Source organism: Eimeria necatrix, genomic scaffold (genome assembly GCF_000499385.1).
Source record: "Eimeria necatrix Houghton genomic scaffold, Enh_scaff19, whole genome shotgun sequence".
Taxonomy (NCBI): domain Eukaryota; phylum Apicomplexa; class Conoidasida; order Eucoccidiorida; family Eimeriidae; genus Eimeria; species Eimeria necatrix.
Window position 1 is genome coordinate 198,819 of NW_013652540.1, and position 14,715 is coordinate 213,533.

The 14,715-nt window shown below is 48.1% G+C and overlaps 3 protein-coding genes across 3 annotated transcripts; 2 read left to right on the plus strand and 1 right to left on the minus strand.

Moving 5' to 3' along the window:
• Positions 1-1,371, plus strand: ENH_00026330 (hypothetical protein, conserved; the record flags this gene model as incomplete). Its single annotated transcript, XM_013579761.1, has 1 exon — positions 1-1,371. The coding sequence occupies one exon, from the start codon at positions 1-3 to the stop codon at positions 1,369-1,371; it is 1,371 nt and encodes a 456-aa protein (XP_013435215.1).
• Positions 1,372-4,511: 3,140 nt separating this feature from the next.
• Positions 4,512-12,771, minus strand: ENH_00026340 (adenosine monophosphate deaminase, putative; the record flags this gene model as incomplete). The annotated part of the gene is made up of 14 exons (XM_013579762.1): positions 4,512-4,998; positions 5,194-5,339; positions 6,629-6,747; positions 7,098-7,276; positions 7,615-7,811; positions 8,210-8,342; positions 9,424-9,478; positions 9,591-9,692; positions 9,890-10,055; positions 10,422-10,471; positions 11,079-11,202; positions 11,642-11,920; positions 12,385-12,558; positions 12,700-12,771. The coding sequence occupies 14 exons, from the start codon at positions 12,769-12,771 to the stop codon at positions 4,512-4,514; spliced, it is 2,283 nt and encodes a 760-aa protein (XP_013435216.1).
• A 1,291-nt stretch (positions 12,772-14,062) lies between these two features.
• On the plus strand, positions 14,063-14,407 carry ENH_00039210 (hypothetical protein; the record flags this gene model as incomplete). The annotated part of the gene is made up of 1 exon (XM_013579763.1): positions 14,063-14,407. The coding sequence occupies one exon, from the start codon at positions 14,063-14,065 to the stop codon at positions 14,405-14,407; it is 345 nt and encodes a 114-aa protein (XP_013435217.1).
• Positions 14,408-14,715: the final 308 nt, after the last annotated feature.

Consider the following 14,715-nt stretch of genomic DNA (forward strand, 5'->3'; position numbering starts at 1 on the left):
ATGATGAATTCACAGAATCCTGGCACTCAAACTCTCCAAGTGAAAGGCGGAGAAAATACTTTTACTGGGGAAAAAGAGCCGTACTTCTTCCTTGGTCCCCGCAGATGTGGATCCCAAGACTGCCTGAGCATAACAAATACAATAAGCCTTGTACTCCTCGCAGCAACAGTCTATCTTATATTGCGTGGCTTCTGGTGCATGCAAGAGCTAAGCATGTACAGGCCGCTACATGGAGGCAACTACGCACGCCTTTTATCGACTTCACGCGCTCGCTTGATTATGGCTTGCGTAGAAGAAAGCAGCATGGAGGATGTCCGTGCCCGACGCCCTTCAACAAATTCAACATCCAACGCGCCCGTTCTAGAGGCTCCTGCGGCACGACTTTCCACTGCTGCCAGTCAGAGGCTGGACATGAACTGCTTATATATCAAAGAAGCTTCCTCACAAGGTGTAGCAAAAACCTTATTGACGCCCCCTGTCGAAGAAGCAGAACTAAGACGTCAACGGAAAGCTCTAAATCTCTCTTGCAAGGATCTTAAGAACCTACAGTATGTTGAAATCCAGCTTATACTTAGAGCGAGGAGTGGGATAAAAGAAATGATAAGCGATAAGCATCGAGCTTGGACAACTTTGGGGAAGTTAGCGGAAGAATGGAAGCAGTTGGAATCGCTCGAAGCTAAACTCGCTAAAGAAGTAGGCGGGAACTCATCCACAGAGCTAGAGGAGACAAATCGAAGGATTCAAGCACTTGAAAAGCAAATGAAGGCACTGCACGTAACACTCAGGCGGATCCGGAGTACAATGTATTCGATAACCCAGCAGAAACTGCAGAAGGCCCTTTCTCTCAAGCTGTTTCTAAGGCACCGCATACAGAACCAAAAAATATCAATCACAGCAGCGAATGCCTTAAGCATAGCCGCTCTTGTAGTTAATGGCGTGAGGGGAAGAAATTGTGCGCTACCTCCAAATTACAGCGACGAAGCCCTAAAAGTAGCGGAAGAGTTCCTGACGAGCACGCAAAGTGCAACGGAAGACCTCTTGCAGCAGCTTAATTCACCGACAAATGGCCTCAAAACCATACGGAAAAGTGTGGCAAATTATCACTTGCTTCAAAAAGATGCATCCATGTATGCTTTGCAGATGCGGAGTGCTTTGATGGCTCCTTCGGCACGGCGAATAATCGAAAGACTTGAATCGCAAAACTTCAAGTTGTCGAAAGCTCTAGAAAAAGCACATGGAATTTTACAAAAGGGAACCACTGAGGGCGCAGCAAGAGCCTCACAAGGGAGCCCATTCACAAGGGGGCGCTTTTCTTTACTTCGTAAACTTTTGGGAGCCCGAAGGAGTACTGGCCTGGACAAATCACGTTGATGCAGAAGCAGAAGTCCATGAGCGTATATTTCCAGCCTTCTGATTGCACCCTGCGAATTTGACCATGAAACTATTCTTGAGTAGCGTCGCCTCTCAATGGAACAGAAATTGCTTGATTGGCCCTCGATCTGCATTGTTTTTTACGGGCGTGACAGCTTTTACTCTGTGACGCTTTGTCTGGTTGTTTGCCATATTGAATGCATTTGGTGGTTTTAGGCATACTGATTGCAGTTGATGATGCTTACCATATTGATTGCACTTGAGGATACACCCCTGCCATAATTTCGTTCATTTCACAGCGAAGTGGAAGGCGGTAAAATACGGCGTGAAACCTTACAGCTATGCGAATGGAAGGTGCGTTTACCAAAGTTGTGTACAGATTTTTTCAGACGTGTAACCGGAAGCCCGTTGACTATTTGCTGTCGCTCCAGGTTGTGACCACAAACATCATACTGAGATTTTTTAAATCGGTATGCATTGTTAAACGGGATTTCTGAAGGGTTAATCTATCCCGGTAAATCCGGATCCGGTTGCCCCAACTGGTGAGCGAGCTCATCCGCATAGCACAGTACTTCATTTTTTTCAGTGCCTTAGAGCAGGTTCAGATTCTCTCGCATTTATATTGTTTCGTCGGCAGCTTCGTATACGAGTGTATCTCTGCTTATGATTTTAGCTTCGTGGGAAGTTTGCTTTGATTGCATATGGTGGACGGCAACACGAGTTCTCTGCATGGAGAGCAGCACACCTGTAGTCGACGATTCTTGAGGGTTACTGAAGCCCATGCAGAGGACTGAGGTGGAATATGACGACAACCTGTATTGCGTAGACTGTTTGGCACAGCGTCCACCTTATTACTAGTATTTTCATATGAGGGCCGCTGCGATAATTGCATTTGCTGCCAATTGCAACTTCTGGCCAGGAGCCAGAAGCGACCGTTGCCGTTGCACATCACCCATAAGCGTTCGCTTTTATTTCTCTAAGCATCTTACTTCATTCGTTCCGCCTGCCTGTTTTATCTTATTCGGAAACTCCACGAGTTGCATAAAAATGGCAGCGGGCTTATGCTGCGCTAAACGGAAACATTCTTTCTATTCGTCGGTGCGTACAGATTGTTTGACTTTGTGACAAAAGTGGCATACACGTGCCCTATTTTAGCAACCAACACAGCAGGCAGACCCTTATTGGAAAGGGCATTCAGTACCGGGAGCAGACAGCGTGAGCGCTGCAGTGATGGAGGATTCGTCACATAGGAATAACTTCCACTGAAAATGAGATGCCACGCCGATATTTAGACACTGCTTTAAGCATATGCGGAAAAAAATGCTGCTAAGTACACGAAGGCTCTGACTACTCCAAAGCCAAAGAAATGCCCCCTCCTAGCATAACGGAAGCACTTTGCCAGCCAGCCTCACCATTGTGAGAATGCAAATCTTGTATGCGTGACTCCTGTGAAGCACACAGTGGGCCGGACTGGTAACTGCGTTATGCCATTTCGTAAGAGGCCCCTAGCTACGCTTGGTGCTGCTAGTCATGCGGGGGAGCGGCATTTCTTTCTTAGGTGAAAGGTGTCTGCTAGCACCGGCAGCATTCAGCATTCCTGTCTCGACCCCGCTCACTCCTGAGTCGCATGCCCACAGGAAAAGACCATGGCGAACGACGCAAAAAAAGGCAGTTGATGCTCCAATTCGCTCTTCTTCAGCGTGTGGTGGAAGCAGCGAAACCCAAATTATGGCTATAAAAACGCAAGGTAAAGAATGGGGGCCATTTTATTTGCACAAGCATGCTGGATATGTCTGTGTGGAGAATACCAAATGGTGCTGTTGAGCTCCTAATCGGCTTGGCCATCCTTCACTTTATCGGGCAAATTTTTCTTCCGCAGTTCACTGGATACGTTAAACAGAGGCAGGGGCTACTCAGCGTGCTTCAGCGCTCGGAGGGTTATGAGCTCTGGTAGAACTAGAGGACTGCAAGGGCTGAGCAAATGATTCGCTGCGACAGCATCCACGTTAAAGTATATTGGCTCTAGAGACATACCTGTACAGGCCGCTGCACGTGATCCTCTGCAGTGTTCTTATGAACCGGAAATACCAAATCTTTTAAAAGGTGCCAGAGTAAGCTGCAGTTCTAGGAAGATCTTTCCTTCCCTCTTGTGGTTAGTCCGTTATTTCTTACTTGCACATTTCGTCACATTGCTGCCACGGTGAAGCTTATGCTGACATCCTGAAGATACAAAGATGAGAAGAAGGTGCTCTAAATACAGTAAATGAAGACGCTCGCTCTCTGAAGGCGCCTTTTGATGGACTTTATTTCCGTTACAGCGGAGATGGTAAGGAGATAGGAAGGTCACGAGGGAATCAACAACCCTCGTGAAGCTCGCTAAGACTAGCTAGATGCACTTTTGGATGGAACAGAAAAAACTCGGCCTTAACCGCCTGTTTCAAGAATGTGATGCCACCTACAAACCCCGTTCCATCACTGCAACCGTCACTTTGTGCAGGTGATGGCAAGTTGAAAGAAGTAACTCGATGAGTGGCCTCTTCACATTGTCCAGTAGATGGACTTAAAGAATAAGCTAGACGCGCTCGCTAAATATGTTGAACCGACCCCGCTTCTGGCTCTTACTCGCGGTGACTACACAACTGCGGTTGAGCGCATTGTCTACATAACAAACAGAATGAGCAGTGCATTACCGTACTTCGCATGGGCAAATGGTCGAAACGAATATGAATAAGTACGACTAACAAGCGTATTCAACCGCTCGTCATACGTACTCCCAAATAAGAACTGCTTGCAGCATTGTATCGAAAGGCGGCCTTTTCTAGCATAGGCTTGTCCCACTAAGTACGGAATGCAGGTGCATTGTGACCTGGCCACTACACTGCAAGAGGCGCACCTCGTTTCTTCTCTGCAGCAAATATATGGAATCACAGCTATTTCTAATTCATTGTTTGTCGGTGGAAAACACGGCGAGATACTGCACAAGGGGGACAAGCAAGCAACGCTCAATGGTTGCACTCTGTCTTACGCCCCGCTTATCCGCTGAACACTCTTAAGACAAATGAGTTACAGCGAAGCCAAGCCCTGCTTGGAGGCCTCATGCATCGCACTGTGCCCCAAGACGTTTGATGCCTGTCTGCAATCTAAGGCTTTTGCTGTTCTGATTGCGACGGTGGCAGGCTAAGCTTCATTGAGAGCGTGAGCTGTTCTGCTGCACACGAAAGCTCATCCAGCTCCTGCTCTGCAATGCTTCGTCTTCTCTGCAATTCAGGTCCACATTGCATCGCCATGTCGGGAGAGGAAAGAACAGAGTTTGGGTTGGAAGGCCCTAGACTGGGTGAGATAGCATCGCTATGTGGGGAAGGGGGGACACGAGACGGATGCTGACGGTCGGCCCCGCGAGGCGACAAGGCCGTTTCCACCGTGTAGGCTGGAGAGGAAATACAAGGCTCTTGAGAAACTCTCAAGGGAATGCCGTGGGGAACCTGCAGGAAATGATTGGACGGAGGCGTCTGGGCAACAGCAATCGGGCCAGTGATACTCGGCTGTTGCTGCTGGTTTGCTGTTAAGACTATCCTCATGTTCAAGATCTCGCGCATATACTCCAGTTCTTCCCTCCAGGTGTCAATCCTAAGCAGAACACAACCAGCAAAACCAAGAGAAGGCAACGGCTAACACATTACCGTCACAAGGACGACCGTTTAGGTGTATCGGCTGAGACAGATGGGCACTACAAGCTTGCATGAGTAACAGCAAAACAGCGCGCTTGTTTTCAACATTGGCACAGTCCAGAAAGAACAAGCAGCAGCCGCGGCAAAATCCTACCGATATTGGAGTCTGATATTGCTGACGTTCGTTCTCCGCATGTCGTTTCCTTCGCTCCCCGGCAACCAGTAACTATCTCCTAGCCAGTGTCTCTTAAACTCATTTTCAAACCCACTAACAGCACAAACGCATTGGTATGATACAAGCTAGCGAAGAGCAGGATACCAACGGAACCAATCACATGCGAGACAGAACACTGGCGGGACGTCAACACGGCAGCAGCAAAAGGGAAACGGAACACAAAAAAGCAGAAAAACAGATAAGACACAACAAACGGCAGCCCTGAGGGTGGGCCGACGAAATAGGTCAACCAACTCGCGCCCCATGAGAAGAGCACGGAGACGCTGACACCCTCTAGCGATAATCCAAAAAGTTAACACAGTCACAAAGATACTCCCCCCATCCGCAATTCGTAATCCGGCAGAATAGTGTGGCCTGCTTATAAATGCTATTTGCTCGTGAGACAATATGTGAAAATTTGCCTGTCCCAGCCTCTTGCGCATATCTCATCAACACGCTTCCGCATCCATCTGCCGGCACTTTCCGAACCCTACTTCTGCGTGAGTGCCTGTGTTGGACTCTTTCTCTGCCTTTTTCATGCTGTTTGCTCCGGGCATACAGACTTTTTACATATGTCTCTTGTTTGCCTGCGTGCGAGTGTCAGGACCCGTCTAGGTCCTCCTCCTTTGCATCGGCCTACAAGTACTCTTGGCTCTTCACCCGTTTCTTGCTGCTTGCACCTAAGTCTTTCCGTGCGCGTCTCTTTGTGTCGGTTTGTCTGTACCTTTAACTATTTGTGTACTTCTGCGCGGCTGCTGTCTCGCTTTTCTATCCACGCCTTTCCATGACAATCTGAACCTATTTTGGTTTGTATCTTTGTCTTCCTGCGCATTTCTACTGCTCTGGAAGCTTTCACAAAAGTGTGCTCCTGCTTGGCTGCCTTTATCCCTAGCTCCGCATAATTTATTTGTTGTGAGGACCGTCTCTAGATCTTCGTATGCTCGCGTTAGCCTCCGTCCTTTTCTGCTCAGCTCTTCCCTTCCGAATGCAAGATGAATGGATGGGCAAGAGAAAATGAACCCGCATAAACAGACTTGCCTTTGAAGTACAGAATTTCTTGCGAGTTCGCAAAGATCCACAGGAGAGAGCTTCCATACATGCTGCAAATACACAATGCTCACAAAACACTAAACAGGTTTTGAGCTAAAGAAGGTCAAGTCACTTTGCTTAACACTAGCATTGTGTCTGGACATAATTCATAAAGGTCGCACTTAATTCAATTATCGAATCCATATGTATGCATTCAACTACGCAATGCATTGCTTTAGCGGTTGTCGCCTCGCGATGCGCTTCGGCGTGCGTCTTTCAGATCAGCATCGAAACACTAGTTGCTGAATCAATTGAATAATGAAGCGTTCACGCTCAAGCAGCTTACTGCTGCAATCGAATACTCTTCCAGAAGAGGCTCATCAGTAAAGTGAAACATCAAGGGGTCATCGGTGGAGAGCGACACATTCAGGCCAATCTTGAAAAAAGAGTAGAGAGGATTCTTAGCTGCAGGCAAAAGCAGTAAAAAAAAGAGAATAAGAAACTTAGCAAGATTAGTGGGGCGCCCCTCACGTGAGGAGCGCCAGTGCTCGGGCTACGCATTATACAAAAATTGTCGTCGTGGGTGAGCCCTTCGCTTACAACACCAGTATTAACGGTTCAGCATTTTGCGCCATTTGGTACGAGCCCATTTCAAGTAACAACAATTCAAGCAAAAGCTGTGTTCACTTCAGAGACAACTGTGAGCACGAACACGAACAGAGGGACATGACGTGTCTAGAAGGCAGGAAAAGGGAAAAGCAATGAAGCAATCGATGCAAATACACACAAGAAAAGCCGACAAGCGGGCAGTGCACCTATGTCGACAAATAGAGCGTTGTTTGAAAGAGGAGAAACTGCAATGCCGATCTGCTTAAGATAAAACATATATTCCAAGACGGGGGCCCCCTTCAAGAGAATTCCGTGGTTTATTCCGTCGGCTAACAAGAATGCCGCCGCCAAATGACTAGTGCTTCCGGCCTCTCCACAGTGCGGCCTGAAAAGTAAATCTCGAAATACTACACCACATGCTCAAGCATTAAGACTGCATGCAAATTTTCGAGCAGCATTCGCACAACAAAAGTATATTTAGTACAACTTAAGTAAATCAAACACGCCCCTATCTTCAAGATAATGCCAGATACACCACAAGTTCAAGCAGCTGATTTCACTCTGGCACAAACTCTCTACTTCGTGTTTTAAGTACAAAACTCCATGCAGGTTTTTCCATGTCCACCTTGCTGCGAACAAATCTTTTGTATTCCGTATTCATACATGGACTGCTGTGGATAAATGTCATAAGTCGAGTGGGCAGGTGCCAAAAAACTGACTGACCTGAAGCTAAGAGGCCTCATATTTCTGGCCTCAAGAAACAAGTTCAACGCGCGAATGTTCGCATACATGTAAAATATCCAGTAGGAATATGGGGGATTGTTATAGCTCGTCCATTCGCAAGGAGGTGGCAGATCTCCGCCCTCCATCGTATATTTAGAAACCCTGGACTCATCATCAACGGAGTCAAAGCCCACCATCTGCAGCAGTCGGCAAGCGCATGCTAATGAAGAGTGGGCCCAGTAAGCTAAAAACGCAGTTACACAGAAATAATTGAAGGAAAAATGCTCGGCAGCAGTGTGAAACTGCTGCAGCTAGATGTGTGACCACAAAAACCGATGCACTCATGCACGCTACAGTTCACAAAATGGATAATCACTTCGTGCACTTCACAAACTGCACTGTAGCTGACAAACAAGGGCTGAGACGCAGAGCAAAAATTGCTCGTGCGACTGGACTGGCGGCAGCTGCAGATGATTTCATGTGAGCATTGCGCTATGAATTCTCGTCGCAGCCATATAGGGCGATTGCGCACAAGACGGTGGCGCACGAGTTTCCATGCATGCACAAATGTTTAATAGCCGCAGCACTGCCTTACGGCCTGCAGAAATAAGAATATTTTGCGGTGCTTTTGGGGATCCTTCACAGCATCAAACAATGGCTCGAAGACATTTCTCAGCAGCGTGCCAAAGTTAGGTATCTCCCCTCGCTTTCTATAGACGTGGTAGAGCCTAAGGCAGAAAAAAATAACGCAACAGAAAACAAAATGAACAGAAGGGCGGACTGGATAGTGTCGCAGAAAATGTTGAGGCAAACTATGCTTAAGAGCCGACAAAGCCGGGCGCGCGTGCGCACATAAGAGAGAAAATTGCAGAGCTGCACATGAAGATGACAATAGAACGGGGACATACACGCAGACAAGGAACGCAAAAGGCACAGAACAGGCAAACAACATAGTGACATTGCAGTTCTGAGCCGCTGGGCGGCACACAGGCAAAGGCAAAACGTGAATTCCCATGCTTGTACTTCCGCTCATCATGAGGCGCGAAAAGTGCACAGGCTGTAATCAGCAGACGACGCCAGTCTAGCTCTCCGCGCTACAATTTGCCATTTGCGTGCCACAGCGCTTCCAGATATGTACCTCGGAACTTGAATGATCCAGCGAACACGGCGAGAGTGAAGTTTGTTGTCCACCACCCACGCAGCTAGCCTTTCCCACTCTTCGTAAGATCTCCCGTAAATTGATACGCGCCATTCTGCATGCTGGTATCTGCGGAAAAACAACAGGCTACAACGGGAAAATTCTTGAGCATACAGTGATATTCGATCCCCCAAAAGTAAGGCCTTTGTCGCTGGCGTTTCCGCTTTGTCTTCTTTGCGCCTCGCGCGTGATGAAGATGCTGGCTACCATGAACTGACAGCTGACAGCTTGAGGCAAGTACAAACGTAAATATTAAATGAGCACACTGCATATCCCTAGTCGTCCTGCTTCTATTTTAAGCGGAAACGAACCATACCACTGACATGACTAACCCACAAAAGGTTCAAATGGCAAGGAAACAGATCATCGCTAAGCAAATCAGGCAACAAGTAAAGCTACGCGGGCGAACAGCGTCGACCTGGCAATTGACATTGCAAATGCAAACCATTTGCTCAATACAGCAACTTGGAATATCTGATGACTTTGTCAGACAGTTGCAAAATCTCCTCGCTAGCAGATCATAAACGCATGAATATCATATTACATAAATGTCACAATGTAAGCACTTGTATGAAAACGCCAACTGGAGGCTCAACATAAAGGTGTTGTACTTTCTATCGTCCAAATCTGCAATGACCTCTTGCGTCAACTCTGCGAGAAAGCGGCCTGAAGGAAACCCGGCAGACATAAAGCAAACGTTTCCCCCCTGCTGCGCAAAAGTACAGAAGGGCAAGAAGGAAAAGAACAAAAGTGCCTAAAAATATGAAATATGAGTTACCTTTGATGTGGTTATCGGTCTTGAGGAATACATCTCGGAGCCTAGCTTGACCAAACGGATTGTACTTCTGATTAAACAGATCAAAGCGTTGAAAACAAGAACCTAAAAACAGTCTCCACAAGACACTGAACCCACAGTCTGAAAAAGACGAAAACCACCGCGAGTTTCCTATAGGAAAACGGCCCACTGAGAAGGCACTCGTCAAGTCATCAGGGAAAACTTGCGTCCGGCAATTTAAACTCGAACTTCTACTGCAACTATTGTGTATTTCAAGTCGCCATTCGGATTCGCACTCTCACCAAGAGCGTGGACATTCAGGTGATCAACTGACGCTTCACTTGCACTGAACCCCAATTCTTTCTGAAACAAATCCCTCAACGTTATGCCCTGGCCATCTTCTGTAGCGACTACTGTGTCGCCCTCTGTTCTGTACTTCTTCCTGCTCACAAGCTCGTAGAAAGCGCACTAAGTTCCAATCAACAGGAAGGCGCAAACGGTGCGGAAGTCATGGCCCCACAGGTTTGTACGTATGCAGATACACCAAGTAAGGTGATGTAAGCAGGGGCAGCCAGCAAAATGCACATTTTGCTAGATTGATATACAGATTTGTACAGACAAAAATGCACATGGGTGTCTAAGGAATACTCCTTTGTTAATTCCGTGTGGCGCTAATATATTTTTCTTTGAAATGGGATCCTGAATATTGACGATGAGCTACTTAATCATTACGCACGAAAGCGGAGAGAGAAGCCAAGCCCACCTGATGAAGCGTAGTAAATGCTTTTGATGCATACATGCCGAATGGTGGACGTGCGTGTCCACTTTTCTTACATTGTAGAAGTCCCGGTGTTTGTTGTTTTTGGTTTCCTCTACTTCAGCGCCTGTCAATAAGATGTGTAGCAGCAGCAAATATAGATTTTGCACAGCCACGAATTGTGCTTTCGGGGTAAAATCCCAGCCAGTAGGAACAAATGAGACTAACCCTTATCCTGTTTCAAAGTTCTGCAGAAACCAGCTGCTATAAAACTGATCAAAATTCAAACCAGAACTACTTGAAATGTTAAAAGACGGGATGTAGTGGCGATAGTGCATTCATTGCGTCATACTCGAATTGAACATCAAGTGAAAGTTAAACTTTCCCTCCAGAAATTTGATTCGTCTGTAGCAAAAGGTCTTGCACGCTGCTCATCACAAGGAACAGAAGAAACGCAAGCAAAGGAGGAGATGAGACGGGTGCGAAAGAAAGACGAAAATGAATACCCCAAGCCGCACTGCAGCCCCACTGTGCAGCAGCAGATAATTCATTGATGCAACTCCCGACGAAAAGCTACAATGAAGATGCGAAGTCCACACCACACCCATTATGAAGTCATTAAATGAAAACATGAGCGCACCAACGCTTCTGCAACGCCACGAACACTGGCAGCTTTGTTTGCATGCGCTGCCCCATTTGCAGGCACGCACGAAGCCAGCACTTCCGCTAATTACCTGGATCTTGCACTGCAATCATTACATCTTGCAATGCCGCGAGATATTCTCTGACTGTTGGAATCGAATTTGCACTCCACAAAAGAGGCGGATCCGGTCTTTCTTGTGCAGGGTCCCAGTACACCTAGAACGCAGAAACGAGCAGAAGTGAATTGCCTAAGAGCTCGGACTTACGCAAGAATTTCCAGCACACAAAAACACAAAATATGTTTGGCTGAGGTGCTGACTGCCTCTTCTCTGTTCACATTCAGAGCGCGCCGGTGCAGCAGCAGACACAGCCTCAGCTCTCTGCTTCCTCTCACTCCAAAACAGCACTTAGAAGAAACTCAAAGCGAAATTACTAGCCAGCGTGCACATATAAGCCAAAATATGCAGAGCCTGAGCCGCCTGCAACCCCATTTGTACTTCCACGCGGCAATTCATCACCAGCAATCTGCAAGTTTCCACTGAGTTCTGTTTCCACTTAAGGATCTGTCTTGTTCTTTGCATCCAGCGCCCCCCCGCGACTTAAAATATCCCTTTTTTGACCTTTTTCTTTGAAGTCCACTGGAAATGGCTGTTACCTGCATGACTCCGTCGACGAATCTGAAGACCGCGGAGCACTTCTCGGGGGGCTCGACGCTCAAGGGGTCGAAGATGGGCTCTTTGCTCATTCCTTCGAAGGCCTTTGGGGGCGCCTGAGAAGCTGCACTCCAGCGAGCAGCTCCGTCTTGTGCAGAACTGCGTCTTTCGAGGTCACTTTGGTGCAGCGGGCTTTCCACGAGCCGCACGGCCGGCGAAACCCGCGGCACCCGGTAGCGGCCTACGAAGCGCCAGCGGTGGCCCAGGGCGTTTGCGAGGGTCTGCGGTGAAAAACAAAACAAATTCCACATTTTAAAACAAACTTCAACACATTTCTTCTTAATTCTTCAACTTTTCCCACAGTTCTTTGCCTCCTCGCTGCAGTGGGCATATACGTGTGTTATGGGTGTGCGCTCTTGGTGAAACTTCTGACCGTTTTCAATCAATAATCATGAGAATTATGTAATAATAATATTATTTATGTTGCAAATATATTTATTATTATTCAATTATTCTAATATTACGCAATTTGCTCGCGACAACGGGGCGGGTGGGCTGATTAGCTTCATTTGACTAAGCAAAATGACAGCAAAGAAGCCCCGTGGGTTCAGTCTTCGAGCCAGAAACTCATTTGTATTGAAATAAATAGTGAAATGAGAACTTTGAGGACTTGAATGAGAACTTTGAGGACTAAAATGAGAACTTCGAGGACAAAATAAATTCAAAATTTGGCAAAGTGGCGGACTTTGACGGCCTGAATGGCCTCGTCGGAGGCCGAGGCGAGAATTGCCAAATCTTTGCTTGGCTGCAGCTTCACGTAGAAGACCCCAGAGTTGGCCAAATGCGCTGGGGCTGCGGGAACTCGAGAAGGACCTGAGTCTTCGTGGACTCCGTCAGTTTCGGACCTTTTGCTGAAGACCTGCATGCAATTTAGACAAAAAAGTCAAAATAAAGTTCAAAAAGCGGCAAAATAGCGCCGGATTTGGCCCGGGTTTCCCGCTGCTCCGCGCTGTACACGGGGCACGGGGGGCTTGAAAACTGGAATGTCGGAAGAATTCACATTTTTGAATATGTCATCCCATCCAACTTCTTTGCCTAGTGAAGGCCTTCTGGAAAAGCTGTCAACATCCATTTTTTGAAGGAAGTTTGCTGCCTTTCAACTTGCAATTGGCACTTGGGCTGGGGTTTCGTTGCAGCTTCAGGGCAGCACAGCCGGAGTCGATCAACCGTGAAACGCCTGTCTGCGCCGTCCTTCTAATGTCATTTTGATAATTCCTGCAGTTTAAAAAGTATTTATTTAAATAAAAGTTGCAAATTTCACACTTTTGAACGGCGACTGAGGAGGCCGCAGGGGAGTCTCGAGACACCTCGAGTGCACGCTGAGACAGCCGCCGGGAGCAGCGGCAACTTCTGTCCGTCAAAAGCCTTTATTTCATGAAAAACAAATTACAATTCATCAATTTTATTTATTTGTATTCATTTTAACACTTAGAAACCTTTGTCGCGGCGCCCGGACCCGCATGCGGCGACTTCCAGCCCCAACCTGCGGGGTCGATAGTCAAGCCAGACACTCAAGCCACTCCCTCTTCTTTTCTTTTGCAAATTCCCCTTTTTGCTGCTTCAAACTTCTCAATTGCAGCTCAAAAAGGGCTTTTAAAGCTCCTTTTAAGTGGCTTTAAGCAGCTGGCTAGCTGCTGCGCAGTCCGCGCTGCGCCGAAGACCCAGAGCAGCAGTTTGCTGCTGGCTCTTGTGCGCGCCTCGCAGCAGCAGAGCCTACAGCCTCTGCTGCACTTCATTTTTGCTGCCAGTTCTGCCCGCTGTGTGGGCTCTGCTGCTAGTTCACCAGCCCGCAGCAGCACTAGCAGCAGCGGCCAGCAGCAGCAGCAGCCAGCAGCAGCAGCAGCAGCAGCAGCGACAGCAGCTGCTGCTGCACTGTCAGGAAGGGCAGCGCTTACACCCAAGCTGCAGCGGATGGCGCTGCGCCTCTGAGGCTCGAGCGACGCAGCTGCTGCACCTGCAGCCGACGCAGCAGCAGCTGCTGCTCCACCAGCAACAGCAGCAGCAGCAGCAACAGCAGCAGCAGCAGCAGCAGCAGCAGCAGCAGCAGCAGCCCACAGAGACAGCGAACGAATATGCAGAGACCCCAAATGTTTCTTCTCCGCTGCCTCGGAAAGGAGGCCCTCCCTTACTTTTGCTGCAGCACTGGGGCCCCCCGAGCACTTTGCTGCAGCTGCCCAGGGAGGTCTTATGCTGCTGCTGCTGCTGCTGCTGCTGCTGCTGCTGCTTTAGTAGGGGGCGAAAGATGTGGGCTGGGGGGCCCCCAGCCAAGTCCAGGGGGGGCCCCCAGGGCCAGCTGGGGGGCCCCCCTGGCCCGGGACTTCAGCGGGGGAAAACCAAAAGGAGAATCTGCAAAAGAGAAAAAGATGAAAAGAATGTTGAAGAAAATAAATGTTGTGAGAGAAGAAGAAGCAGCAGCAGCAGGGAGTTGGCGGGAGCAGCAGCAGGTCGTCGTCGTCCAGCAGCAGCAGCAGCAGCAGCACAGGCGGGGCGGCAGGGCCGCGGGCGGCTTCGACCTGCAGGCGGCGGAGGCTGCAGCAGCAGCAGCAGCAGCAGCAGCGCAGCAGCAAATGAATGAACTGCTGCAGCACTTGGCAGCAAAATTAAAAGAAATGAATTTATCGAGACCTCAAGTGGAAGCTTTTGAAGAAATTCGAGTGCAAGGTGGACGTACACCCCAGCGCCCCACCCCACAGCCTCCTTTCTTTTAATTGCAAATTCTTTTTATTTTTATTTTTATTTTTATTTTTATTTTTATTTTTATTTTTATTTTTATTTTATTTTTGTTTTTATTTTATTTTTATTTATTTTAATTCCGAAGCAAATTGTTTTGTGCAGGCAGCAACAAGCGCCTCGGCGATTTGTCCCAAGTGCAGATTAAGGGGAGTTCTGTTGTTGTGCTTTCCTTGTTTTGCGAGCAGAACCTTCCCAAGGTACTGCTGCTGCTGCTGCTGCTGCTGCTGCTGCTGCTGCTGCTGCTGCTGCTGCTGCTGCTGCTGCTGCTGCTGCTGCTGCTGCT